This window comes from Macrotis lagotis, chromosome 5 (genome assembly GCF_037893015.1).
Source record: "Macrotis lagotis isolate mMagLag1 chromosome 5, bilby.v1.9.chrom.fasta, whole genome shotgun sequence".
Lineage (NCBI taxonomy): Eukaryota > Metazoa > Chordata > Mammalia > Peramelemorphia > Peramelidae > Macrotis > Macrotis lagotis.
In genome coordinates, this window is record NC_133662.1 from 269337996 (window position 1) to 269364216 (window position 26221).

The 26221-nt window shown below is 44.1% G+C and overlaps 1 protein-coding gene across 6 annotated transcripts in view; it reads left to right on the forward strand.

The window, feature by feature from the left end:
- Positions 1 to 26221, forward strand: part of TRAF3IP1 (TRAF3 interacting protein 1) — a 75350-nt gene that overhangs the window by 38802 nt on the left and 10327 nt on the right. For all 6 annotated transcript variants that reach the window (XM_074189829.1, XM_074189828.1, XM_074189830.1 and 3 more), the window contains 5 exons: positions 3249 to 3339; positions 4027 to 4110; positions 7107 to 7230; positions 7451 to 7487; positions 10757 to 10833. In XM_074189829.1, coding sequence (XP_074045930.1) covers positions 3249 to 3339; positions 4027 to 4110; positions 7107 to 7230; positions 7451 to 7487; positions 10757 to 10833 — 413 coding nt within the window. The remainder of the gene's footprint in view (positions 1 to 3248; positions 3340 to 4026; positions 4111 to 7106; positions 7231 to 7450; positions 7488 to 10756; positions 10834 to 26221) is intronic.

Genomic DNA, 26221 nt, shown 5'->3' on the forward strand with positions numbered 1-26221 from the left:
CAATTGGGGAATGAAGTATATGCTTATAAATTTAACTCAGTTCTCTATTTTAGATGAGTCCAGAAATATTAGTTGTAAAATTTGTTTCTCAGCTCACTACCTTCCTTTCCATCTTGATTGCATTGGTTTTGTTTGTGCAAAACCTTTTTAATTTAACATAATCAAAGTTATCCATTTCACATTTTATAATATTCCCTATCTCTTCTTTGGTCATAAACTGCTCCCCTTTTCATAGAGCTGAAAGATAAACTATTCCTTGTTCTCCTAATCTGGCTTATGATATCATCTTTGATGTCTAGATCCTGTACCCATTTTGACCTTATCTTGGTATAGAGTATGAAATACTGGGCTATGCCTAGTTTTGTCCATACTGTTTTCTAGTTTTCCAGCAGTTTTTTTGTTAAAGAATTGAGTTCTTATCCCAGAAACTAGAGAGTTTGGATTTATCAAACAGTAGATTACTGTAGTCATTTACTACTGCTTTTGTACCTATTTATTAGGTACCTCTTTTTGTATCTCTATTTCTTAGCCAGTAACCAAACAATTTTGATGACTACTGCTTTATAATTTAATTGTAGATGTTCTGTGGACTTTGCATTTTTTCCATAGATTTCCTTGATATTTTTGACCTTTTCCTCCATGTCAATTTTGTTACTTTTTTCTAGCTCAAATTAATTTTTTGGTAGTTTGATTGGTATGGCACTGAATAAGTAATTTTATTTAGGTAGACTTGGCATTTTTATTGTATTAGCCTGGTGTACCCATGAGCAATTGACATTTGTCCAGTTATTTAGATCTGATTTTATTTGTGTGAAAAGTGTTTTGTAATTGTTTTCATATAGTTCTTGAGTTTGTCTTGGGAGGTATGTTCCCACATATTTTATGTTGTCTACAGTTCATTTAAATGGAATTTTTCTTTCTCTTATTTTTGGGCTTTGCTGTTCATATATAGAAATACTGCTGATTTCTGTGGGTTTATTTTATATCCTGCTACTTGTACTGAAGTTATTACTTGTTTCAAGTTGTTTCTAGTTGATTTTCTAGGATTCTCTTAGATATTCCATCATCTCACCTGCCAAGAGAGTTTTGTTTCCTCATTGCCTATTCTAATCTCTTTTTATTTTCTTATTCCTTGCTTCATCCCTGATCTTATTGAGAATGCTTCTGGCCTATCCACATTACATATAATGCTTGCTAATGCTTTTTGATAGTAACTGCTTATCATTTTAAAGAAAATTCCACTTATTCCTATGCTCTCTATTGTTTTTATAGGAATGGGTGCTTTATTTTATCAAAAGCTTTTTCATCATCTATTGAAATAATCATATGATTTCTTTGAATTTTGTTACTGATTTGGTCAATTATGCTGATAGTTTTTCTAATATGGAACCAACCCTGCATTCCTTGTATAAATCCTACCTGATCATAGTGATAAATTGCTATAATCTTTTTGCTAATATTTTATTTAAAATTTTTGAATCAATATTCATTAGATAAATTGGTATATAATTTTCTTTTTCTATTTTGGCTTTTCCTGGTTTAAGCGTTCTTTAAATGTTTGGTAAAATTCACTTTCTGAGGGGGGGCAGATGGAATTGCTTTTTTTTAAATTGCAATTTTACTTTTCCAAATACACATTATCAATGTTTTTCAACATTTATCCATATGTGTTTATATATTTATATATATATATATGTATATGTATATGTATAAAATATTACAAAATGTCCTTTCACCCTCCCTTTCCACCCCCTTTCCCTCAGTGGCAAACAGGTTAATATTGTATGGACACATTTGTGTTAAACATGTTTACGGATTAGTCATTTTCGGTATTAGGATTGAGGGAGAGAAATACATAAGAGAGACTATTTTAAAAAGTGAATGTAATGTTCAGATTCTGAAGGACTTTTTTAAATTTTGATTTGTTTTGTTTTTCTTCCTTTGGATAAGGATAGCATTGTCCATAGTCTGTCTAATAGGGTAGCTTTCTAAGCTGCTGAGAAGTAGAATTCAGAATTCATCTAGCCCTGGAGATTTCCTCTTTAGGGAGTTCATTGATGGTTTGTTAGTTTCTTTGTCTGAAATGAGATTATTTAAGTATTTTATTTCCTCTTCTGTTAATCTAGGCAATTCATATTTTTGTAAATATTCATCCATTTCATCTAAATTGTCAGACTTGTCATTCCATTGGACAAATTAGCTTTGAATTATTACTTTAATTTCCTCCTCATTGGCAATGAGGTAATCCTTTTCATTTTTAATATTGGTAATTTGTTTTTTTTCATAAAACCATCCTTAGTTTTAATAGTTCAAAAGTTTTCTTACTTTTGATTTTTAGTAATTTCTCCTTTGATTTTCAGACAGAATTTCCTTCTTGAAAACTTTCAAGCCTATTTGCCTTAAGAATTTGGGCAATAGGTTTGTTACTGTCACTCTCTGAAGGCAATACTATTTCCTTCCCCCCCCCAAGATGCTCTTGAAGCATCTTATTATCCCTAATAACTTGATAAGCAAATTGGTGCTTCCTTTGGAGCAAGATCAACGTGCACCTGGAGCATAGGTAACAATTACTTGCATATGAGCAGAAGGTAAATACTGTAAACCGGGTTCAGGTTGTTGAAGCATTCCCTTTCCTGTTCTTTCAGGTGAGTTGAACTCCTCAATCCTCTGGTATTCTTGGTGGTGATAGGTCGGTTTCCCCTTAGAGGGGCTCCATAGTCATGTAAATTAATTTTTGACATCATTTAACACCATATTTCCAAAAGGCAATGCAAAACGCAATCAGCCCTATGTGTGTGATGAGGCTCTATGGCAGTTCCTGTCCCTGGGTCACCTTGTTGTCCTTTATACCTACTCCATATAACTAGAGCTTTCCTTGCTTTTCCTTTCAGGAAGATGACACTTAGGAAGCGCTTATCACATTACCTGGCACACATAGTAGGCACTGGAAAAATGCTTAGTCCCTTTCCCTACTCCTCAGCTAGAAAAATGCAAGTGACGTTGGTTAGAAACAAAAATTGGAAATTTGTGATAAGAATGGCAGTTGGACCTCAGGGGTTTTGAATAAAAATGAATTTAAGTAGGAAAAAAAATGTTGTTCTAAAACATGGATTAGCTTGTCTCAATTGTCCCCTCTCTGACCATCCTTGACCATCCTTGAGAACCTATTGACAATGACTCTAAATGTGGCCTGTCTTAATAGGTTGGGTTCTTTCACTTTTTTCCTCATTGGACCTTTCTGTATTTAGAAGGAGAAGGTGGACTGGTTACCCAGGAGAAGCCAGTGATGCCAGAAAATACCGAAATGCCCAGTGAACTTGCAGCTGGCATCCCTCAGAGGTGAGTGGTTTTACTTTTCCTCTTTCCAACTGCCCATTTCTATGCCACAGAAACAAGGACCGGACTCAGGATGGTCTGGCATTTATTTCTCCATCATTTGTGGAAATTTCTTGCCTGATATGGATCAGAGCATGTTTCTACCAACACATGGTATCCCTTTCTGTTGAGAGGATGCCTGAGTCTAAGCTTATTAGGCAGAATTATGGAACTTGGGGTAGTACCTAATTATTGGATTATGATGATATGCTCCAATTTTCAGGTACCTGAGGCTCACTTGCTGTAGTGAGTCTGTTGGGAAGCCTCCTTACTTCAAATTTCTTAATTAGGATAGCTATCTTTGTCAGTGTGTTTGTGTGTGTGTGTGTGTGTGTGTGTGTAGTGTGTTCCTCCCTTTAAGAGAGGAGTTGCTCATCTTCCTCATTTTACAAGGAAGGAAACTGAGACAGGCAGAGATGAAGTCGTTTGCCCAAAGACCCCCAGCTAGTAATTGTCTGAACTCAGTTCTTCCCGATTCCAGGCCCCATCCACTGGGTCACAGTTACCCGACTGCCTTTCCAAGTGGGTATTCTGGAGAATGTGACCTTTGCTATTTGTTGGCACACAGAAAACTGTGCCTGTTTTCAGTGCTGATGAAGGCGATTTTGGTTTTCAGTCTGTTTGGGTTTTTTTATATGTATTTGTTTTTAGAAGAATATCTCGCCCTGGCAGTGCTCGGCCAGCCCCACCTAGAATCAAGCGACAAGAAAGTGCCGAAGTTTTGGTTCCAGAGAGGTGAGAACTGTGGGCCCAAAACAGTTTGTGAGAAAAGTACTCATCAATCTGAAAGTACTGAGGGAAGTGTAACTGCTTAGGATTTCACGGTGTGGGCTTATTCTTGCAATTAAAGCAAATTATAATTCATTTTGCTTTATGCATTTTTGGAAAATTCTTATGACTCTCTAGATAATTCAAAACAACTTTGAAGACTATAGTTCATAAAAATCTCCTTTAGGATGATGACTGATCAGAGTGTGGAATTCATCAATTTGAAATTGATTTACTAAAAGAGTGCTGAGAATGATGGGCTATGATCCAACTAAACATCAGGGCCTGTCTTCTGGTGTCAGTTGTGCAGTGCCCTCTTAAATTAGGTTCCTGGGAAGGTGACAAGTACAGTGGATTTGAACACGTTTAGAATCCTTTCTCCAGAAAAATGAACAAAAATGATACCAACTTTTTTATTTCACAGACTCCTGAGTACCTAATGTTTCAACCTAGTATTCACAACATAGCACCCAAAGGGAATTCTCCTTACTTGCTACCTCTCCTTTATAATGTGTTTTTTTTTTGTTATTAATTATTTATGCCGCAAGCCACAGTCGACTTAATTTCACTTCACTGGCTTAGAAATAACTGTTTTCTCACCATTTGGGTCCAGGGCAGAGTAAATAGGAGACTTAAGTAATGCATCTAGTGATGTCAAATTGTGGGATAATGGTGATGACAATGATAAATGCCTTCTAAAATGGTCCAACATTTCCCATTGTGTTTCTTAGTCTTCTGTATGAAGACATAATGCCAGTGTCTCTCCAATTGGGGGAAGCCCTTATTTACCTGTGGAAATATAAAAAGTTACATTATATGATGACAAGGGGTTCTATTAATCAGAGACTTAATTCTTCTTAGATTGAATTCAGTCAGGTTTAGTGTTATCCCATTCCTTTGCCATTTTAATTAAATATCACTCAGACATAATTCCTGCACCTTTCTTCAGATACACATTTGTTATTTAATTAGAATGCTGAGGCAAAGTAGGCTCGACTTTATTTCCAAACTTAAATAAACTTTTACATTCTTGTTTTATCTTCAGAAGAGTCTTCTTAGTTAATAATTCATTGGGGCAAAATAGGCTTGACTTCATTTTCAAACTTAAATCAACTCTTACATTCCCATTTTATCTCCAAAAAATTCTTCTTAGTAAATAATTCAGTGGGAAAAATTAAAAAATGATTCAAGGCTTATTTAAGCCAGATTCCTTCACAATTATTAATATAAATATGATATAACTACATTTTGCCATTGTTAGATCCTATTGATTGAATTGGAAAGGGCTGGGGCCCCTTAAGGTCATCTTAAATTTATGTGTTTTGGGGGCAGAAGCTTTTGCAAGATTTTCAGAGTAGTAGAAGAAGTAGTTGAAGTCTTGTACTTGTAGTAAAATGAGTAAAATCATTTGTAAAAGGAGTTGAGGAAGGAAACAGCAAAGCACTTGGTAGAGATCCTGATCTCTACCAAGATAACTCTGTTTGAGGTCACAAAGAGATGGACACAATTGAAATGACTGAACAGCAGTGTAGTAGTGGTGGTGGTGGTGGTGGTGGTGGTGGTGGTGGTGGTGGTGGTGGTAATAGTAGTAGTAGTAGTGGTGGTAGTAATAGTTGTGGTAGTGGTGGTAGTAGTAGTAGTGGTAGTGGTAGTAGTAGTAGCAATAACAATAGTAGTAGTAGTAGTAGTAGTAGTTGGGGGTGGCTAGGTGGTGCAGTGCATAGAGCACCAGCCCTGGAGTCAGGAGTGCCTGAGTTCAAATCCGGCCTCAGACACTTAATAATTACTTAGGTGTGTGGCCTTGGGCAAGCTACTTAAGCCCATTTGCTTTGCAAAAACCTAAAATAAAATAGTAATAGTAATAGTAGTAGTAGTAGTAGTAGTAGTAGTAGTAGTAGTAGTAGTAGTAGTAGTAGTAGTAGTAGTGGTAGTAGTAGTAGATAACAATTTGCACAGAGCACTTAGGTTTATGAATCTCAGTACATTTGATTCTCACAACAAACCTGTAAAATTGATGTTATTATCACTGGAGGCAGACAGCTTAAGTGACTTGCCCAGGGTCCCATACTAGTAAGTATCTAACAGAGAGCAGAAAGGTAGCACAGCAGTAGAGCACCGGCCTGGAGTAAGGAGGACCTGAATTCAAATCCTGTCTTGGGCACTTGACTCTTATTAGCTGTTTGACCTTGGGCAAATCACTAATGCTGATTGCCTCTTGTCCAGGACTATCTCCAGGTAATCTGATTCATATCTGACCACTGGACCCAGATGACTCTGGAGGAGAAATTTGAGACTTGAGGCTTTCTACCTCACTCAGAAACAATTCACGTGCTTGTCATGGCATTAACCTGCCTGATGTCACTGTCTTCTAGAATGAAGGATAAAACCTTGTCTAAAGCAGAATTTGAACTCTGGTCTTCCTGAATTCAGGCCTGCCTCTCTGCCCTTCCTGAATTCAGACCTGCCTCTCTGCCCCACCCCAACCACAGACATGAAGCTATCTGGGAAAATAAATATAATGATCAAAACAAGATTAAATTGAGTTTCTGAATCTTGAGGATAGATGCTATTTCTGAGTTGGTCTCACAAGTGGAATCTGTGTCCTGGTGTCTTAACTGGTATGTCTGAAATTTGCTCTGAGTCTTGACAAACAGAGAGATTTGTATCTTTTAGCATTTCTAGAGTGCTTGAAGATTTCAGAAGCTCCTCTTCACCAAAAGGCCTGCTAAATTGCTTTTGTGATCCTAATTTTACAAGGGAGGAAGCCCAAGCAGATGGTGGTGAGGGGAGTGGTTCACTTACATGTCAATAAAATTCTTGAGATTAGACTTGAAACAGTATTTTTCTAGAATGGTCATTCAAATATCACTTTCCCCCCAAATGACATGGCTCCTGATATTTCATGTACCTTAAAGAAAATGACTAATTTTAAATCTTGATTAATTGGACTTGTTCTATTTTAGGACTGGCAGTGGAAAAATGGTTTCCAATGTGATTATCGATTCTCAGAATTCGGATGATGAGGAGGACAGCCAGTTCGTGGTAGAGGCTGCGCCCCAGCTCTCAGAGATGCCTGAAATGGACACGGTTTGTGAAGCTGAGACCTTGGGGAGCTTTCTCTGGCACCCATCTTTGTCTTTGTGACACTTGTAACGCTTCCTTCTGTCGATGTGAATTTTCATGGCTATTCTAATTTTGGACTTCCTTTTCAAGTGTTTTAATGTTGCCATTGGTATCTTTGGGTTTCTCAGCTGGGTGAGATGACAAAAAGGCCACATACCTTAACATAGTTTGTATTTTTGTCCAGGCACTGGCAGTCGAATTAGAAGAAGACGAGAAGCATGGTAGGTTAATGTATTTTCATTTTTTTCCTTACTTCAGTTTTTCAAACATTAAAGATTTAACAATCATCAAAGAAACACACAAAATAAGGAGGAAGATGCTGCCTAGCCTCTTGGCCCTGAATCAGACAGATGCCAACATGTTAACAAACAGCAAACCCATAGAGAAAGGGCCTCTGTCTGGAGCTCCATCCCTTTGGGTCTCCCCCCCCCCAAAAAAAAAACAAACTTCTGCCCTGCCTCTTTCTTCTCCTTTCCTTCCCCCTCCTCTTCTTCATTTTTCTAATTTAGCTGCCTTTCTTTGCTTGTTTTTCTAATTGTGAGAAGTAGAGTTTTCAGAGGACCGTTTTTTTGCCCCTGGCTCTTTGGGTTAACGCATACAAGGATCCTGGACTGTCAGAATTTGTTCTCTGAAGGGAAACCTTTCAGCCAGAAGTTGATGAAGAGGATGTCAACCCCAGTATTTTATGAACGTGTACTAGGCATTGACATTGGTTTGTTAGGTCTGCAGGCCAACCCTGAGAAGATGACATAGTTCCCCCCTTTTACAGATGAAGAAACCAATGCTCAAAGAAACTTTTTCAGAAAGACCCTTTTCTGGTTTCATAGCTGGGGTTGAGACAGAGATAGGCACGGGGCCATCTCCCAACTCTGGCACCAAGACACTTGGGTCCTGGTGCTTCTATATTATGTATGGGTGTCTGCAGTCACTCTATGGATGCTCTAGACTATAGGGGGAGCAGCACCCAGCTGGGAGTCGGGAAATCTGCCTTCTGCTCCCTGCTCCCCACTTTGAGGAGTTGGCTTTCCTCCTCAGCTGTCAAATAAGGCTGAACAACAGAATGCCAGCTCCTGAGGAAGAGGCCCTGAGGCCCTTCCATACAGTAGACTGGACCATTTTGAAGCTACCATTTTATGACTGAAATATTTCATTAATTAAGGAAACCTTCCACAAGAAAGAGCCAGAGTTTCTTTAGCTAGTACTTAAAAGTATAGTTCCTTTATGTGCATTGTTTTGAATTGAGGGAGCCCCCTCACCCCCACCCCCACTTCACTCCCAAACCCAAAGCATGAGACCATGACTAGACTAGCTTGTGGGGAGGGTCTCTTCCCTCCAGCCTCCTGGGGGCCCTGCCCTTGGCATGAGGAAGGATCTGGTCCTTCAGAAGTTTTAGGAACTGAGAAGAAAACGCAGAAAGTAATGAAGGCAGCCATCAAGGAACAATGGAGGGCAATTTAAGGTCAGGAATCCAGGCTGCCCACTCAGTGTGGAGCCTCCCAGCAGAAGGCCAAGTTTGCCCCACCCCTCCCAAGGAGAGAGTTTGCTGGAAACACCTGGAGAGTAGAGGCTGACCGAGGACCTCCCTGGGGTTCCAGCTGCTGTTGGGCTGCTTTTCTAGGACTATAAGATTCATTTCATTCATCTAGCCTTTATTAATCCTTTGCTGTGTGCCATTCCCTGTCAGGAATTGGAGAAAAAACAAATCATTCGAACCAATTTAATTTTACTTCCCTTAAGATCTGGCTCTGTGCACGGCCTTCCTCCATGTACGGCCCTTGGCCAGGCCTGAGGATACAGGACAAAAGCAGAGAGTGAGTCCGGCCTTTCAGGAGCTTCGTCTGGTCTTAAAAGAGAGACTGAGAGATGCCCTTGGCATGTTTGGGGCCCAGGCAGGAAGGGCTGGCCATTTCCCACTTGGCTCATAGACCAAAGTAAAGAGAAAGGGACCCTTGGTCGGAACTTGCCAATTCACAGGCTGAGCCAGACCTTGGGCAGGAAAGAGGCAGGCAAGGCCCCAGTGTCCCCTCCTGAAAGATAGGAAGGGGGTGATGGTACCAGAGTATCTGAGAAGGGTTGTGTACTAACAACTGGGAGATCAGAGAAGCTTGGCTTAGAGGGGAGCTGAGTCCAGGCTGGAAGGAAGCGAAAGAACAAAAAGGAGACACAAGTGAAGCTGCTGGGGGCACCACAACATCAGGCCTGGGGCCAGAACAAAAGCCCAAGTTCAAAACCAGCCCCAGACTCTCCCATTCCCTGTCATTTCACCTCTGCCTGCCTCAGATTCCTCAGTTATGAAATGGGATCCTAGCCCCTCTCTCCTAGGGTGGTTGTGAGGATCAGACTTTAAAGGGCTTAGGACAGGGACTGGCCTTCCACACCACAGCTGCTGTCCAAGTGCGGTTTCTCCATTATTCAGGTGTGGTGGATTGAAGCTCTGAGAGACTGAGCTTGGATCTGTGGGGGCCCTGCCCTTGGCATGAGGAAGGATCTGGTCACATGCCACACATCCCTATAGAAGGGGAAGGAAGCAAGTGAAGCCTGAGGGTGGGAGGAGATGGGAGAGTCAGAGGAGTGGCTGTTTTTGATTAGGAAATGAGATCCCTACCTCTTTGTGACTGCCCTGGGATTCAGGAGAAGTGAGGTCATGACATTGAAGGAAACTGAGGCAAGGGGGGGGCAAAGGAGCCTCTGGATGGATGTGAAAATCCCTTAGTCTAAGAGAAGAGGGCGCCCCCAGACTGAACTTCATAAAAGTGAGAGAGAGACCAGGGCCTGCCATACATCAGCCCTCAGAGACAGCGGAGATTGGGTAGAAAGTCTTGAGGCATTGCTGAGTGATGGGGCCGGAAGGGCTGCTGGAAGGGCTCGAGGGGATCAGGGAGCATTGAGGGTCAAGCAGATGGGGAAGGACCAGGCCAGGCTAGGCTAGGGAGAGAAGATGCCCCAAAGGCTGCAGTCGTGGGAAGAGTCACTAAAGGGGAAGGTTGTCTCCCAGTCGGGCATCGAGGCTTTGATTCCCCTGGCTGTCTCTGGACTGGTAGAGCCCAGCAGAGTGGAACCCAAGGATTTTAGAGAGGGAAGAGGCAAAGGTCCAAGGCAGGGGAATAAGGCCAGCCCCTGGCCCAGGTACTGCTTCTGGTCGAAGCTTAACCCATTGTCAGTCCAGAGAGACCTGGATTTAGAATTTGGGCCGAGCTTTTTCTCCTTGTTTCTTGAGAGAAAGGAACAGACTAGCACATGGCATGGCCTCATGGAGAGGAGGGACTAGGACTCAAGGAGACCTGAATTCTAATGACCTCTCCCAACCTACCGTGTTGAACAGACTGTCCAAGTCCCATAACCTTCCAAGCCTCAGTTTCTGCATCTGTTAAATGTAGATAGCCTACATAGAGGGCCTCATGCACTTGATGACTCTAGATAACTGTTCCTTATATTATGGCTTTTGTTGTTGTTATACTTATTACAACATAAGACTATTGATTTTTAACAGGTGGACTTGTAAAAAAAATCTTAGAGACCAAGAAAGATTATGAGAAACTTCAGCAGTCCCCAAAGTCTACAGAGAAGGTAATTGAATCATTGGCTGTAAAACGGAGCACTCACAAAAACTGGAAACTGTTCTGCTTTCCTCCATTTATAATTCCCCAAGTTCGACCCCCATGCTGGGACTGTGTCCTAGCATTTGGCCATTTACATGCCTTCCTTTCCCAAATAGGTGGTTTTGATTTTTCTGGGGCCCTTGTTCCTATGCTGGCTACATCGTTGTAGGGAGCGGCAGCCTCATAGAGTATCTTGGTGGAGACACTGGGGATCCTGACATCACAGAGACACTTGCCTTTCTCCGTTCCTCTCTGTCAAGTCACAGCCAGGGCCCTCTTCCTGTCTCCCCCTTTTGACTTTGCTCATCTTTGCCTTGCGACGGAATGAAGGCTTACTGCCCCATACTCATATACTTGTGGGTGAGAAGTCAGGCTTGGGGCCCTCTTTACCAGGGATTGCCCACCAGTGCCCACAGGACTGACGTGTGGGAGCGCTCATGGACTGCTCCTGGGAGAAGGCCAGTGTTCAATGTTGACTGAGGCTGCCAGACCAATGTTTGGCCCAGGGGACTAGTCACCTCATTCACTGGGTCCCTACTGCGCCTTTTGTCCTGACTCATTGACTTTTCAAACCACACTTTGATGACTTCTGGATACTCGTTGAATATGCCAAGAGAGCTTTAGAGTAGACCACCTTCCTTTGTTTTGCCTTGGGAAAGATCATCTGATTGTAAGTTATGGATAGAGAAATAGAGAGGAGCCCAGAGGCCATCAGGGCCAGACCTTCATTGGACAGGTGAGGACCTGGGGAGACTGCAGCTGGGAGTACCCCAGCAAGCTCCAGGGGTCCCTGAGGACAGGAGACCTGAAAGGAAGCCACCAGCCGAATAGCTCCAAGTCTCAGAACACCTTGGGTGCAGGCGGTGACCTCTTGAGGAGCACATAGGGGCCCACACAGGCACAGCAAAGGTCAGTTTAGATGTCCACACCAGGAAGGAGTGGATGCAGCTTAGCTGAAAGAAGCACTGCCGAGAGTCGAAGTGTAAGTCACCCTAGCAGCAGTGAAGGAGTTGAACTCAGGGCCTATCTTCCCCTGGCACATCTGAAGTACTGAACTTTCTGGAATTCTGGATACCTGCTTTTCTGGAGGGAAATCTTAGTATGCCGAGGTTTTCTTACAGAATAGTTTTCTTCACAGGGGCCCAGGGAGCCTCTTCAGGCCTCTAAGACCCTGGCTTATCCCTCCAGGCTCTTTGGATGAATTTCCCTTTGAAGTTAAGTAGATTGGTGTATATTTTCTCTCCAGGCCTTATGTCCAGCAGATGCTGAAGGCTTCCCCCAACATGCTACAGAAAAGTCAACCTCCTCAGGGCCCTGACTCTCTCTGCTTCCTGAGGCGGCTGAGTCTTGCTCACTTTGCAGTCCCTGCACTGAGGGGTGTGCCCATGATGTGGTGGGCAAGCCCCAGAGGAGGGGAGCCAAGCTGCCTCGTTCACTTGTGGGCAGGGTCAGGTGCCACAGATGCGTGGCAAAGTCAATGCCACCATTGTTCCCATTCTTTGGGTTAGCCCATTCACCATCAGTTCACTCCCCTGGGGCTCTTCAAGATTTAAAGACCCTCTTGGCTGAAGCCCCCAGCTTGGGTGGCTAGCAGGGTGCACCATCTCCCAAGGTTCCCCAGCCTGGCTTTTCTCCTGAGTGGTTTTCTCACCAAGAGAGGACAGATTTGTATTCTGGGTATATCCCAGGCCAGACTTTGGGCTTAGATTGAAAGAAAAGCCATTTCCTACTGTATTAATCAGCTTGAACAAAACATTCCTAAAGCACTTTGGGGCTCAGATTGATTGAAGCTTGTTCTCCATCTGTCAAAGTATTTCCTCTTCATTTTCAAGAGGAAATGCAAGCTTTCTAGGGTGTTCAGAACCGAGGATCAGTTTGTCCTGGCATGTCCTCGTTGCCAGACTTGGGTCCAGGAGCCAGATCTTGTGGGGCAGCAGCTTCCTGGGCTGTGGTCCCAGGAAGGTCTCCAGGGCTCGAAGAGAACCCTGCCGAGGCTTTGGCTTGAGTGCGAAATCGGCTTTCAAGGTGCCCGCTTGGCTCCTTTGGGTTTCCTCTCATCTTTTTCCCCTTTTAGGTTGTCAGGTGGGAATTTCAGAAGCTGGTTGCTCCTCTTACTTGATTTCATTAGGACTCTTGTGCTCATTTGTGCTTTGAATTCATGGATTTCCTAAGGCCTTTGGCATGATTGGTTTTATTTGGAAGCCACTTCATGTATGCATGCATGCATTCATTCATTCATTCATTCATTCATTCATTCATTGCTAGTCTGGATGGTAAATCATTGCAAGCGACTTTTCAGCTTTCTGCCTTTCCTCATGGGCTGAGCATCATCAGTCATGACAAAAGGCTTGGGGCACTTATTTGAAAAATGGCAGTCTATTGATTTCAGTGATATAGGGGCCTTCCAGGTGAGGAAACTCCTGATACAGGGTACCTCTTCACATGGGACCACTCTGGGCCTGAGGGCACACATCCCCTGGGGGTATAGCAGAGGCGAAGCTTGAACCCAGGGCTTCCTGGTTCTGCCTTGTAGGAAGGTCATTCTTAATTTTTGTAGCTGTCACCTATCACCTAATAGGTTCTTTGTTGTGGTTGAATTGTTCCAGTTGTGTCTTACTCTTTGTGCTCCATTTGAGGTTTTCTTGGCAAGGAGACTGGAATGGTTTGTCATTTCCTTCTCCTTCTCTTAGTATTATAGATGGGGAAACTGAGGCAAACAGGGTTAAGTGACTTCCCAGGATCACACAGCTAGCAGGTATCTGAGACTGAATTTGAATTTCATAAGAGGAGTCTTCCTAACTCCCAAGTCCAGCAGGCTGTCTCCCTGTACCACCCAGCTGCCCATGGCCATACAAGAGGTTATTCAGGACCGCCTTAAAAATAGCTTCTGTTTGGAAGTGTTAAAAAAAAAAAAACCTGATCATCTCTTACAGGGCATTTACCTCTTAGCTGAATAAAGTAACTCCTCTGGGTTGTTCTAAACTAAATGTTAACTACTGGGGTGTCCACTAGATAAGTTGATTGGCCTTTAAATCAGAAACCCCAGGATTCAAGTCTGAGCTGGGAATGGAGCCCCCAGATTGGGGGAGGCCTTAGGCAGCATCTCCATTATGGACCAGGTGGTGCTCAGATACTAAAATGGAGGAAAAAGCAGAGTGTGCATGTGAGGGAATAGGGCCCTAACCCTAACCCAGGCCATTGGGTGGAAATCACAGAGAAAGTCAGGAAGTCTGGGACAAGGTGAGTGCAGAGGGGACTGAGAAGACCCAAAAAATAGTGTGTGTGTGTGGGGGGGGGGGGCAAGTTGTATTAGAAGCAATTGGTGGCTCAGCGAAGACCCGGGTTCAAGTCTGGCAAGTGATTTCACCTCTATCTGCCTGTTTCCTCCCGAGGCTGTTAGGAGATGAAATTGGATAATAACTGTAAAATGCTTTCTAAATGCTAGTAATTGCGGGGCAGGGGGAGAGGAGGACTCTGCCCCAGAAGTCACTTTAGTTCCCTTAGAAACTTGGCCAGAGGCTTCCTCAGCTGCTGCTCCTTAGTCTTGCCACGAGGGGCCACTGTTGACCCACTCTCAGAACACCTCCACCCTGGGCTTCTCTGGCCTTGGTCTCTCTGGGCTAGGACTGTCCTCAGCATCTTGCCTGGGGCTGGTTCCCCTCAAACAAAGCTTCTGGAAGAATCCAAGGGACAGGTCTCTCTTTGCCTGGAGTCGCAGGGAGGATGAGTGTCCCTGGGGGGAGACCCTCTGGGCTGCCCAGATATCCATCATCCATGCCTCTTTCCTGGGCTTAGGATCTGGCTGGGGTGGGGGTGGGGGGCAGGAACCCAGGAGTTTTGTGCTGTCTAGTCCATGCTGCAACCCAAGCCCCTCAGTGACATCCTTGATTGTGTCCACACCTGGCCTTGCCACCCATTCACTTAGAAATGACATGATTTTCTAGGGAATTTTCCCCAACATTTGGCCTCCATTTGCCCTTCCATAATATAGACCCATTTTTTTTATACTCCTTGACTTTGGGGCTAAAGAAAACAAATTAAGCCTTCTAAGTGCAATTCTTCAAATATTTAAAGACTAGAAATTCCCCTTCCCCACAAAAAAAAGGTTTCTCTTCTGAGTAAACAACTCAAATTCTTGTAGTTCCTCTTTGGCTTGCTTTTGCGGTCTTTTGGTGTCCTAGAGTCATAGTTCTCCCCATTATCAGTGTCCTTAAAATGTAATTTCCCTAAATGGACCCTTGATCTGATCAGGGCACAATTCAGGGAGTGATAATCACCTCCTGTATTTAGGACATGCCTCAGTTGACATCATTGGCTGAGATCAGAGGCCCTCAAGAGCTACGGGTCAGCCACACAGACCTAGCACAGACTTTTAGAATGCCAACATAAACCTGGATTCATGCCCCTCAGACCACATTCTCATTGGGTTGGTCCAGTATTCTAGCCTCTTAAGACTTGTTGAGTCCTACACTGTCATCCAGGGTGTTTTCCTCTCCTATCTCCATGTCATATGCCCATTGGGCAGGCTTGCCATCTGGGCCTTCTCTGAGGACTTTTTCAGGGACAAGGACAGATACCTGGTAGGTCCCACCAGAGCTTTCTTTCAGATTGACCTTAATCCATAAATGATTCCTTTGGAACATTATGCTGATTCAGCTCCATCTGATTCTACTTCCCTGAATTACAACTTCAACCATCTTCCCCATCATCTCGTTTCCAACAAATGCTTTGCTGAAATCAGGGTATGTCACGCTCCATCATTCTGCTCTGACACCCTACTGTGTCAGATTTTACTCCCTAAATTCTCACAGATGATCATCCCTTCACACTCTAGTCTAGATTCTTGCCAGGATTAGAAGTCTCCCTCACTTGTCTGCAAGTGACAGAGGTAGCTAATTGGTGCAGTGGACATAAGACTGAGTTCAAGGGTGGCTTGGGACCAGTCATTTCTGCCTGAGTAAAGTGGAAATCATAATTATAAAGCACCTAAATGGGCATTGTTACTGTTAGCATTGTTTTAGTTACTGTAGAGGCTTCCCGCTTATCTCTTGAAAAGTCATAGCACTTCTCCCTTATCCAGCATCTCTCAAAGCTCCCCTTTTTCTTGTGTCCTTGGGTTGGAGTTAGTCAAACAATGTCCTTGAAGCCCTTCCAATCCATTTAGGCTTCCTCATTCTATCATCACAACTCTAGGAAGACAGGGCTGTGTTTGGCTCATCTTACAGATGAGGAAACAAGCTCACAGAGGCTATCCCATCCCCTGATAACTGAGCAGTGGTCTCATCTCTTGGATCATCTTCTGCCTCACCCCCCACACACACACACACAGTTTTAGTGGGAGAAGTAGGAATGGCTTCTCCTGGTACCATTCTCTTAGGACTTGGCACTTTGGTACTTTTGTGTTCATTCTCAGAGATGTGGAAACCTCCAATGTCTACATAGCTTGTGTGTGTGTGTGTGTGTGTGTGTGTGTGTGTATGTGTGTGTTTGTTTTCCAACTGAGTTGGTCAGTGAGTTTCCAGGCAGATGCATTGGTACTTTTGGGCATCTGCCTCTTCTCCATACATCCTGCTTGAATGTTTCAGAATTTCACCATCCCTCATGTACCACTCCTCCAGGTGGGCCTGTAGCTTCTGCCTGCCTTTCTTAGATGTCTGTTATACGGGAGTCTCTTGCTCCAGGTTCCTGGTCCTTATGTTATCAGCTACTTCCTTCTTGGTGGTCATGCTCCAACCTAGACCTCCAGTTTTGCAAGGATGAAATGCTCACAAATCCATCCATCCACTTTTGCATTTTGCACAGAGTTCAAGCCAATATTTGGTGGTAGAAATAATCCATCTCTACAACATTAGGCCTTTAGGCTAGGCTAACCATGTCTTCCAAACTCCTGAGTTTATTCTTCCATCAGCATGTGCTGTTTTGCCTGTGAGGGTGCCCTGGACACCAGACCTGGTGACTCAGCTCTGCTGAGCTTCACTCTGAGGGCCCTCCGGTTCTTGGGTTTCCAGGTAAATCAATTTAGTCTGCAGTGGTCTGAGGTTGCTCGTTTGGTCTATTTGCTCCCTAGAGAATTGAGTCACCTTGCAGGCCTGAGGTCTGTCCTGCCTGGTTCCTTAAAGGGAGTGGGTCAGCTTTTTATCTTTATGCTTGTGTCTAGGTGAAAGATTGGAGACCTCTTGCTCTTTTATGATCACCTGTACATGCACACACACACACACACACACACATCCTTCTAGTACTGATGCCTTCCTTACAACAGAGAAGAGCACTGACCAACGTGGCAGTGCCTGCTCTGTTTTGCACCTTTAGGCCCCTCCTGCTGACCAGAGAGGAGGCAAGTATGTATCTCTTTATCTGCTCTTAGGGGCTGAGATTCGACCTCAGGATTTGTAAGAATGAAGCTTCCTTTCAGATCTTTTAATTTGCATTCATTGTAGTCACCCCCTTCTCCAGGTTCTCCTTACTGTATTCTGAGTCATGGCACATTTTATTCTTAACTACAAGTGAAGATAAGCGAAAGATAGCACATTACATTAACCATAATGAGGATGAAATTTTTTCACATTGAAATTTTGAAATTCAAGTACAGGAACAAAAAGCAAAATGGTGCCTAGAGAAATGTGGGAAGGACCCAGCGGTGAGTTCAGACCGAGAGTTTCGGGAATGCCTGATCTTGACAAAAAAGAAAACTAGGCTTTGTAGTCTATGGACTTGATTCCCAGCCCAGCCCCAAGTGGCCATACAGCAGTGCTAAGATTTATCAACAAGAAGCAACTTGAAATTATTCTCTCACTGACTCTTAAATTGACTCTTTCTATATTGATTAGATAATTGGTTCAAATTGGAGTCTAAGTGACTTGACAGGTGTGAAGAATATGTCATGGGCCAATGACAAGCAGTGGAAAGGACTGAAGAATTGAAAAGAGCTGAGAGGAAAAACCTGAAAGCACTGGGATGTTTGAACTGGTAAAGAGGTCATTCTCCCTTGGGGGAGAGTGGGAGAAGGGGCAGTGCTCCAGCATCTCCCCACCTCATTTGTCCTTTTCCCTTCTCTGACCCATCCACCAGCCTTGGAGATTTAGAATTGATGCACTTTTAGGTATCTGTTTGGTGACTGGTCCTGCCACATCTGAGTATGGTCAATCAGTGGGAGGGGTGGGGTTCACAGTAGAAGGAGACCCTGGGCTTCCTTCCTGACCATAGCCCACACATTAGGCCTCAGTGAACCTCAGTTTTGTTCATTTTTAGATGAGAGTTGGATTAGATGGTCCCTCTGGTCCCCTTTTAGCACTGAATCTGTGGCAGAGTATAGGATCTGGTCAAACTAGCCATGAGAAAAGGGAAAGTGAACTTCATGGGAGCCAGGAGAGGTTGAGGTTAAACATGGAAAAGTACTATTGGCTACAAACTGTTGGACATTGTGAAAAAAACCTGTGACTTAGGTACACTTTGGGCCTTCTCGTCTGGTGACTTGCCTCCTTCCTCCAGAAATTTTGGTGGTTGAGCGTGATGTTAATGAATCATTTCTGTTCCATGTTCTTCTAGAATGAAGAGATCAGTCATTCCCCCATGACTCACCTCACTGTCCCCTGGCCAGGCAATCTCTTGCCCCCCTCCTTCCTCCCAAGCCTCCCCTGTTAGAATGGAAGCTTCTTGAAGGCAGGGACCATTGCATATCTGGTTCTATAGTGCCAGGCTTAGAGCAGGGCTTGTTTGACACCAAGAAATGCTTAGTGAATGTCTTTAGACCATTCATTAATTTCCTGAAGCCCATGAGTCAAGATTGTCTTTCATAAATAATTCATTTTTCTAAAGTTCCAAATGTATTTTGATTTCTAAGAACTGTATTTCCTTATATCTCCATACATCGTAACATCATAGGTTCAGATCCTTAAGGTCATAGAGTATACTTATATGTGAAACAAAGTTATGGCTGCTGCAGACCTGGCTCTTCTCCATTATTCTCAGGCTACTTTTTTGTATATTGGGCACCAAATTGGAATCTTGGGTTTCCATAAGGGCCATTTGTACTGGTGGCCAGCATCCTGTCTCATTTCATATAGCCAGTGTCTCTGCCTTGGACTGACTCCATGCAGGGGCAGGGAGCTGGGCCCGGACTTAACCAAGCCAGAAGAGGGTCTGGGTTATCTTTAAGAAATTGTCCAGTGCTTTTGTTGGCCCCCACCCCCAGCTTCCCCAGAAACAAAGACCTCTTAAGAATTCAAATTGAGGGTCTCCCAAAGGAAGTAGTAAGGACTCAGTTAACAAAAGCAGGATTCAGTCTGACCTCGGTGGAGAGTTGTTCAGAAACATTGTAAAATATCTTTCGGGGACTGGACTGGTGGAACGGAGAAGGGAAACAAATAAAGAGAGAGGTAGGCGGGAGCATAGGCTTGGAAAATTGTATGATGAATGGGGCCATTGCCATGGCAATGATCTTGATTCCAGAACTGAAAGGGGGCTGATGAGGCAGAGTATCTGGGCAGGGGCAAGGCCACATGGGCAAAGACAGCCAGAAAGTACTGTGAAGCATGGCTGGAGTTGGCCTAGATATGGTGGACCCTCAGGAAGGCCCAGGAGGCCTAGGGAGGGGTGGGTCTGTTATCTGTGAATTGTTGTGCCTGTGCCCCATCAATAAAACCTAGTCCTGTTTTTTTCAAGAAGTTTCTCTTCTAGTAAGGCTGATGAGACACCTCCAGATAACTGGTAATGTTCAACCAGTGGATTGCAAAAGAGCATGCTCTGAGGGCTCCAAGGAGAAGCTAGGTCAGGGGCAGGCATCCTGGAGTCAGTGGCATCTGAGCTGGCAGGAGGACGAGGGGGATTCTTGGCTTGGAGAAGAGTGGACCTGCTTCCTTTGAACCCCCTTTGGTCAGCCTCATTAGCAAACAGTAGGCTTGGCCTTTCCCCCTACAGGTCTGAGGGCAGGAGCCTTGTTTACCATTGACCCTCTCCCATGCCTAGCATTGCACATGAGTATTGTAGCTAAAGGTCCTGTAACCAGGAATTTGTACCTCTTGTTTTTGTTCTTAAAGTGTCTGCTGTTGCCTAAATTTTAAAACAAAAATTGTTAAAAAACATCAAGATTGATACAGAGAAAATTCAAAGTTGTGGTATTTTCACATCTGGTTTAAAATGGAGGAAGTTGTTGCTCCATTGTACAAGAGGAGTTTACTGTGTGTTCTAATTAGTTCAATAATCATTTTATTAAGTGCTTGCTGTATGCCAAGCCCCATGGTAGGGCCTGTCCATAGGAACCTACCATGTCCCTGGCAGTCAGCAGTATAACATAAGTTAGCATCAGTAAAATGATAGGAAGAAGGGAGAGGTCATTTTAGGCCAGGAAAATGGCGGAGAGACTCAGGAAATGGATAGAAAAAGAATTGCTCAGTTTATTTTAGAAAAAGAAAAGACCTATTTAGTGATCTTGTATTTGGCATGACCCATAATGCACAATTGCCACTTAATATTTAATGATAAAAGAATAAAGAGTGCATTGAGTGTGTGGAAATTTAGAAAATGTACCATTCTTTCACCTGCAAAGGATGCACTCAAACAAGGGAAATTGCCTTGCTCATTCTAATAAGGAGATCTTACAGAGATAAGAGATATGGAGATGTTAGGGAGATAAGAGAATAGACTCTTGGGACAGGACATCTTCATGATCATCTCTTTTTTGAGTTCAGATCTACTTTGCCCCCTGGGTTCTTATATGCTCTTTGAGAATCTTGCCCTTTGGGAGATTTTAGAACCAGCCTCAGAGAATCTCAGAGATGGTGTCCCCTCAGATCAGAGTTTTTCCGTCAGCTGCTCTTCCTAACTTCTTTAAGGGCCAGCAGTACAGAGTCTGTTGGGTACTGAAATGGTCAAGTAGAGATGTTGGGCATAAGCATCAGAGTTGAGGAGGTCACTGGGGAAGTCCCAACAGATCTCCATTTGCATTTGTTCACTGCCTCTCCTGTTGCCCCTACGGTTGGTCTAGAAATGCACCAACATAGTAGGATCTGTTGCCCAGCTCCCTTGCAGGCTCTTTTTCTCCTTGCCCATCTCTTGAAGTTTTGTGACGTGACAATGACCCTCACCAGCCATCATCCTCCACAGAGTTTTGCAGGTGAATCTGTCCTCTAAAGAGGCATTGGCCTTCTCTGCCTGCCATGTTTACCTCTTTTCCAGGGATGTTTTGTTCCCTGGTTCAAGTGGTTCCAGAGGTCTTTGGGCCTCCTCATTTCACAATTCAGTTTTGTATGTTTTACTTCTCCAAGGAATGGCAATATCAAGGTCTTCCTTTTTATTTTATTCAGTGACTTATTTAACTAAATCTGTCTGGAACTGTTGGAATGACACTCAATGTGCTTCACCCTGCCTTCTCAGTTGAGATGGATGCTATCCATTCCTCAGCCTCTGTGTCACCCCTGGCCCCAGGAGGCTCTTCCTTCATGGTTCATGAAGACCCAGGGTGTTTCCCCAGCGCTGCTCCCTTCACTCATCTCAGACAGGCATGAAACTTCTGAGCTGCCTAAAGAGAGACAAGGACAGGGACTGATCCTGGTTTGTCCTTGGTCCAGGAACTCTCAAATGAAGTTCAGGCCAGGACCTCCTTTGTGACGTAGAGCCTGGAGCTCAGAAAGAAAGAACAGGAGACTTGCCCTGGGTCACTGAGCTCGTCTGGCTCAGAGGCAGGACTTGACCCTTGTGGCATCCACTGTTCCACCTTGCCTCTTAGCATGAAGAACCAACCATAAAGCATATGAGAGGAGTTTAAACCTAGTCCATCACTGAGCTCTCTTAGTAGATGAGACTCTTGTCATCTGACTTTCCCCACACCCAAGGAATCCCAGCCAGTCGGTATAGGGCAGGACTAGGGCAAACTTGTGAGGATGATGGCTAGGATGGGCTGCACAGGAGTTTGCATTTCGACCTGTCCAGAACAACTCAAGCCACTTTCTAGAGGAACCACAGGCCAGCCTCACATTTCTCTATTCCTTGCACATGTTCTGGAATAGCCCCTAGGTCTCCATGGTTGGCTGTTCTCTCAGATGTCTTAGGCAGTGGGTTGTCTGCCACTTACTAAACTACCAGCACTTCACCATATTGTGATGGGCATCTTTGCCCAGGCATTTTTTCAGCCTCAGGAGAGCTGCCCAGGAAGAGCAGCTCTTATTACCAGCAGATCTGGATTGCCAGCAAAGGAGGAGTACAGGCTGCCCCATTACCCCCATTTCCTCAAAGCAGTTTGTAACTCCTTAATCACTAAGTTAGAAATGAAGCAGTTAGAGAAAGAAGTCTCCAATTTTGAGACTATTTAGCCTGCCAGAAACATACCTTGTAGGAGGGATGCACCCTCCCAGGACCCGTAGCATTAATTAGGGACTTGGGAAAATATCTGGGGGTGGGATTTCCATTTCAAACAGAGGGGTCTCTTTGTTGTAGAGATTGAGGGAGGCCTGAGCTTGATCCCTGAGAAGATTCACTCACTGTGGAGCTGGGTGGTCTTGGGCAACTCGGTTGCCCACCTGGGGCCTGCAGCCTCCCCTTCAGAATGAGACCCTCCAGGGGCTCTTTCAGAACTCCATCTGTGATCCCATGATTCTTTCATCCTTCTTCACCATGAAGTCATAGGCAACTGTGCGTTACAATGGTTTTATCTCCACATAGTTGCTGTTGATAATTTTGTCCCCTTTCCCACTCCTACCCCACCCACACTGACAGTTGTAGATAGCTAAGGCACAGCATTTGGTTTGGAACTCCCATCTTTGTTGGAATACTGTATTCCATCCCAGTCCTCACAAGTGACACATGAAATGGAAAACTGAATGGCAGACCAGAGGAGGGTAAGAGTGATTGTGGCCTTGGAAACGGCCCCTCAGAAGAAAGGTTAATGCTGCCTCTGCAGCTCTGAAGATAGGGCTTGGGGGGGGGGGGGCTCTACACAAAATAGCCTTCAGCTCTAGATGAAGGGATAGTGGAGGAGCAACTTTTTTATTATTGGCTTTGCTGAAGATAAGACAAGAAGGAATAGCACTAATTGGGGATAAGCTGAGATTTAGGCTAGACTTTTTTTTTACTAAGAATTTGGAATACTAAGATCTATTTTCAAAGAATGTTCCTGAAACTGCCCTGAAAATTTCAGACATAATGCAGGTCTTATTTGGGAACATTTTGAGACCAGCCTGACCACCCTGAAACAAAGGATTGGAGTGACTGTCCTTGAGAAATGCACGGGGACCCTGAAGGAATAATCTGAGAGGGGAAAGATGAACCAACTTTGGGGTTGACCCCTTTTTTGTCCTTTCTTCAGAGCCAAAGCCAAATTTCACCCTATCTATAACTCATTCTGAGCCCTCTGGCTGAAATTTCACTACCATTCTTTGGGACATCTGATCACATATGCTTCACATTCTTTTTAGTGCTTTTGTAATCCAGATTTTTGTCTTTGAAACAGGGAAGACCTTCTTTAAATTATCCCATCTTGAGGACTCAGCTTTCCAGGTGCAAAGTTGGTCCTCATTGGGAAGGAGTCAGGAACATTGTCAGTGGCCAGTCTGCTTCCTGGAGTTGAGGTTTAGGGTGGAAGGAAGGCCAAAGGGAAGCTGAACACCATGCCAGCTGGTATCCTCATAGTGCCCACTCCATTAATGGACTGAGGAGAGAGTTGTCTTGAGACCCTCACAAACTCTGGGTTCCTTAACCCAAGAATACAAGTGGCCACACCTCCCAGTCTCTGACAGTTGGAGGCAAGTTTGGGGAGGCCCCATTGGGAGGCAAGACAAAGCAGATGCTGGAATTTCCAAGAAGCCCCCGCCCCTAAGGACTGTTATACCACTGTTGGGACCCCACCAGAGCCAGCCTTTTGGAAAGAAGTGGAAGGAGAGGAGGAAAGTGTGGCCTCAGCTATCACCAAGAAGACACTTTGGTATAAGCCTTCCATGAACATCCGATTCACCTGCCTATGTCGAATAATTGCAACTCTGACCCCCCCCCCACTGTCTCCTGTTGACCAGAACTTTGAAACCCAAGCAGCCATGGAAGAGAGATACTGGCTGGTGCAGGCAGAGCTGAGAATCCTAACAGGTGCTTACCCCACAACAGCCTGTGAGCTCCAGCTCATATATGAGCCTACCTCTACTTTACAGTTGTGTAGAGCCATGGATTTGGAATCTAAGGACACAGGTTTGGACCATAGCTTTTCTCCTTTCTTCCAGGGCAGCTCCCCTAAGTAGACCTTGATTTCCTCAATGATAAAATGAAGAGGTTGAACTAAATGACCACTAAGGACCTTTCCAACTCTTAGTTCTCATGGCCATACAGCTAGGAAGTATCAAAGGCAGAATTTGAATCCTGGTCTCCTTCCCAGAAGTAAAGCATTCTTACCCACTTGATTGGAGGGAAGAAGGGAGGAATGAACAAACGAATGAATGAGCGAGGAAGAAGGAAGGAAATAGAAAAGGAAAGAACAAGGAAGAAGGAAGGCAGGACCGAAGAAACAAAGGAATGTTGTATCTCTGACTAGCAGTGTTGACATCGTAAAGAAACTACCAGTCAGTTCCATTGAAAGGAAGAGGGATCTTTACAAGCTCACATAAAGCCCACTATGGGTTTTCCTTTTGACTTTGCCCATGATCAGACCCCCCAGATCTCTAACTTTGGATGCATGCCACTGCCTCCTTTGGTCACCCCTCTTTCTGGCTTTACCATTGTGGGGTGGAGGCAGATATCACTGTCGTCTCTACTTGGCCTCTCCTCAGTGTGTGAGTCCATTGCAAGTGTTCCAAACTAGAGGGAAATACCAGAGAAATTGTTGATCTAGCGATTCAAAAGTGTCATTGTTTCTCTTTAGGGCAAGAAAACTTCAAATCATTGAGTGTAAGAACTGATGAGGCTTTGATTTAGGCTTTCGTAAACAAATCAAATCAGTCGTAAGTTGGTTTTGCTTTACACAAACATGCCCACAGTTTTGTGAGCACTTTAGTCATTGTAGATTAAGCTGTGATTGCCACTTGGGAATTATCTGTGTATATAACCAGTTTGATGGCAGCTATTAAAGTTGGAGGCTTCTCTAAAGAGATGATGAAAGCACCTTTGGAAGAATCAGCATCTCTTGCAGGTCAAACAGTGGATTTTCCTAAAAATCTCCCCTGCCTTTGCGCTCTCAATAAACCATCTTTTAGCCCTGCCAGGTTCTGAAAAGACTTCCTAAATTAATTTGGTTAGAAGTTGGCCTTGCTATCCTGAACACAGGGCTGCCCAGATGTCTGCTTTCTAGTCTACTGCAGGTTAGGAAGTGCCTGTTACATTTTGAGTAAAGGATTTTCTTATTTCTTAAGAGATATTTTTAAATTTTAAACCATCCTTTACTTTAAGAAACTTGGGCTTTTTAAAATATTGTGTTAAACTTCATAAAATGCTCTGTTTTCTGAAAAGGTAGTTTTGAAGTCAAGATTTAGTTTTTCATTGAAGTGTATACTTCCTCATATTGATAGTTTTTTGTTTCAAACAGTCCAACAGCAATTGGACATAATTGATTTTTTCCATGACAGATGATGCTATTTTCACAAGAGTAGCTGAGTCAGTACTTGTTGAAGGACATGTGTGGTCCCACCCCTGCCTAAAGATCCTCAGATTATAGCCACCACCACCCCTTGACTGAGGGGGTAGCCACTGGACCCCCAGGGCATCCCTATCCTCAGGTCAGCAGACACAACCCTACCAGGCCATGCCTGGAGAGATCACAGTACATTCATTTTGTCCCTTAAGGGAGCCCCAGGAGGCCAGTAATCAAAAGAGAAGGGACAAGGGCATGAAAGGGTGTGGCTGCTTGGAGATGGCAGTTGAAGGATCAAGTAAGAGAACAGTGTGTGGTCTTGGAGGAGAGGGACCCAAAAAAGGAATGGGCTGGGATCTTAAATGCCCAGCATTTTATCTCAGAAGCCAAGGAGTAGCCAGGGATGATTTTGAAGTTAGTTGGGTGATTGTTCAACTGTGCAGAGTAAACCAAAGAAGGGGAAAATTAGAGACTGAGAAAGCCCTTCAAATGTCCCAGAAGCCCCACTGTTGCCTGCAGAGTGGAGCTCTTCTCTAGGCTCACCATCAAGATGCCCTCCTCCGAGTCCCTTCTGCTCCCTAGATGCCCATTAGTGCCACCTTGACCATGGCTCTTCTTTTGGTCATTGCCCGTGATTCTGTTACCCTTCCCTTCTGCCCTACTGAAAACCAGTTGGGTATTGATGGGGGCTGGGAGGAAGGTGTGCACAGAGTCTGGCAAGAAGACTCGAAAATGAAGTACCTGTACCCAATCCTGTCTTTGGCCTTGAACACCCCTGCCCTCCAGCACCTGCTGTTCCTTTTCATTCCTCCCC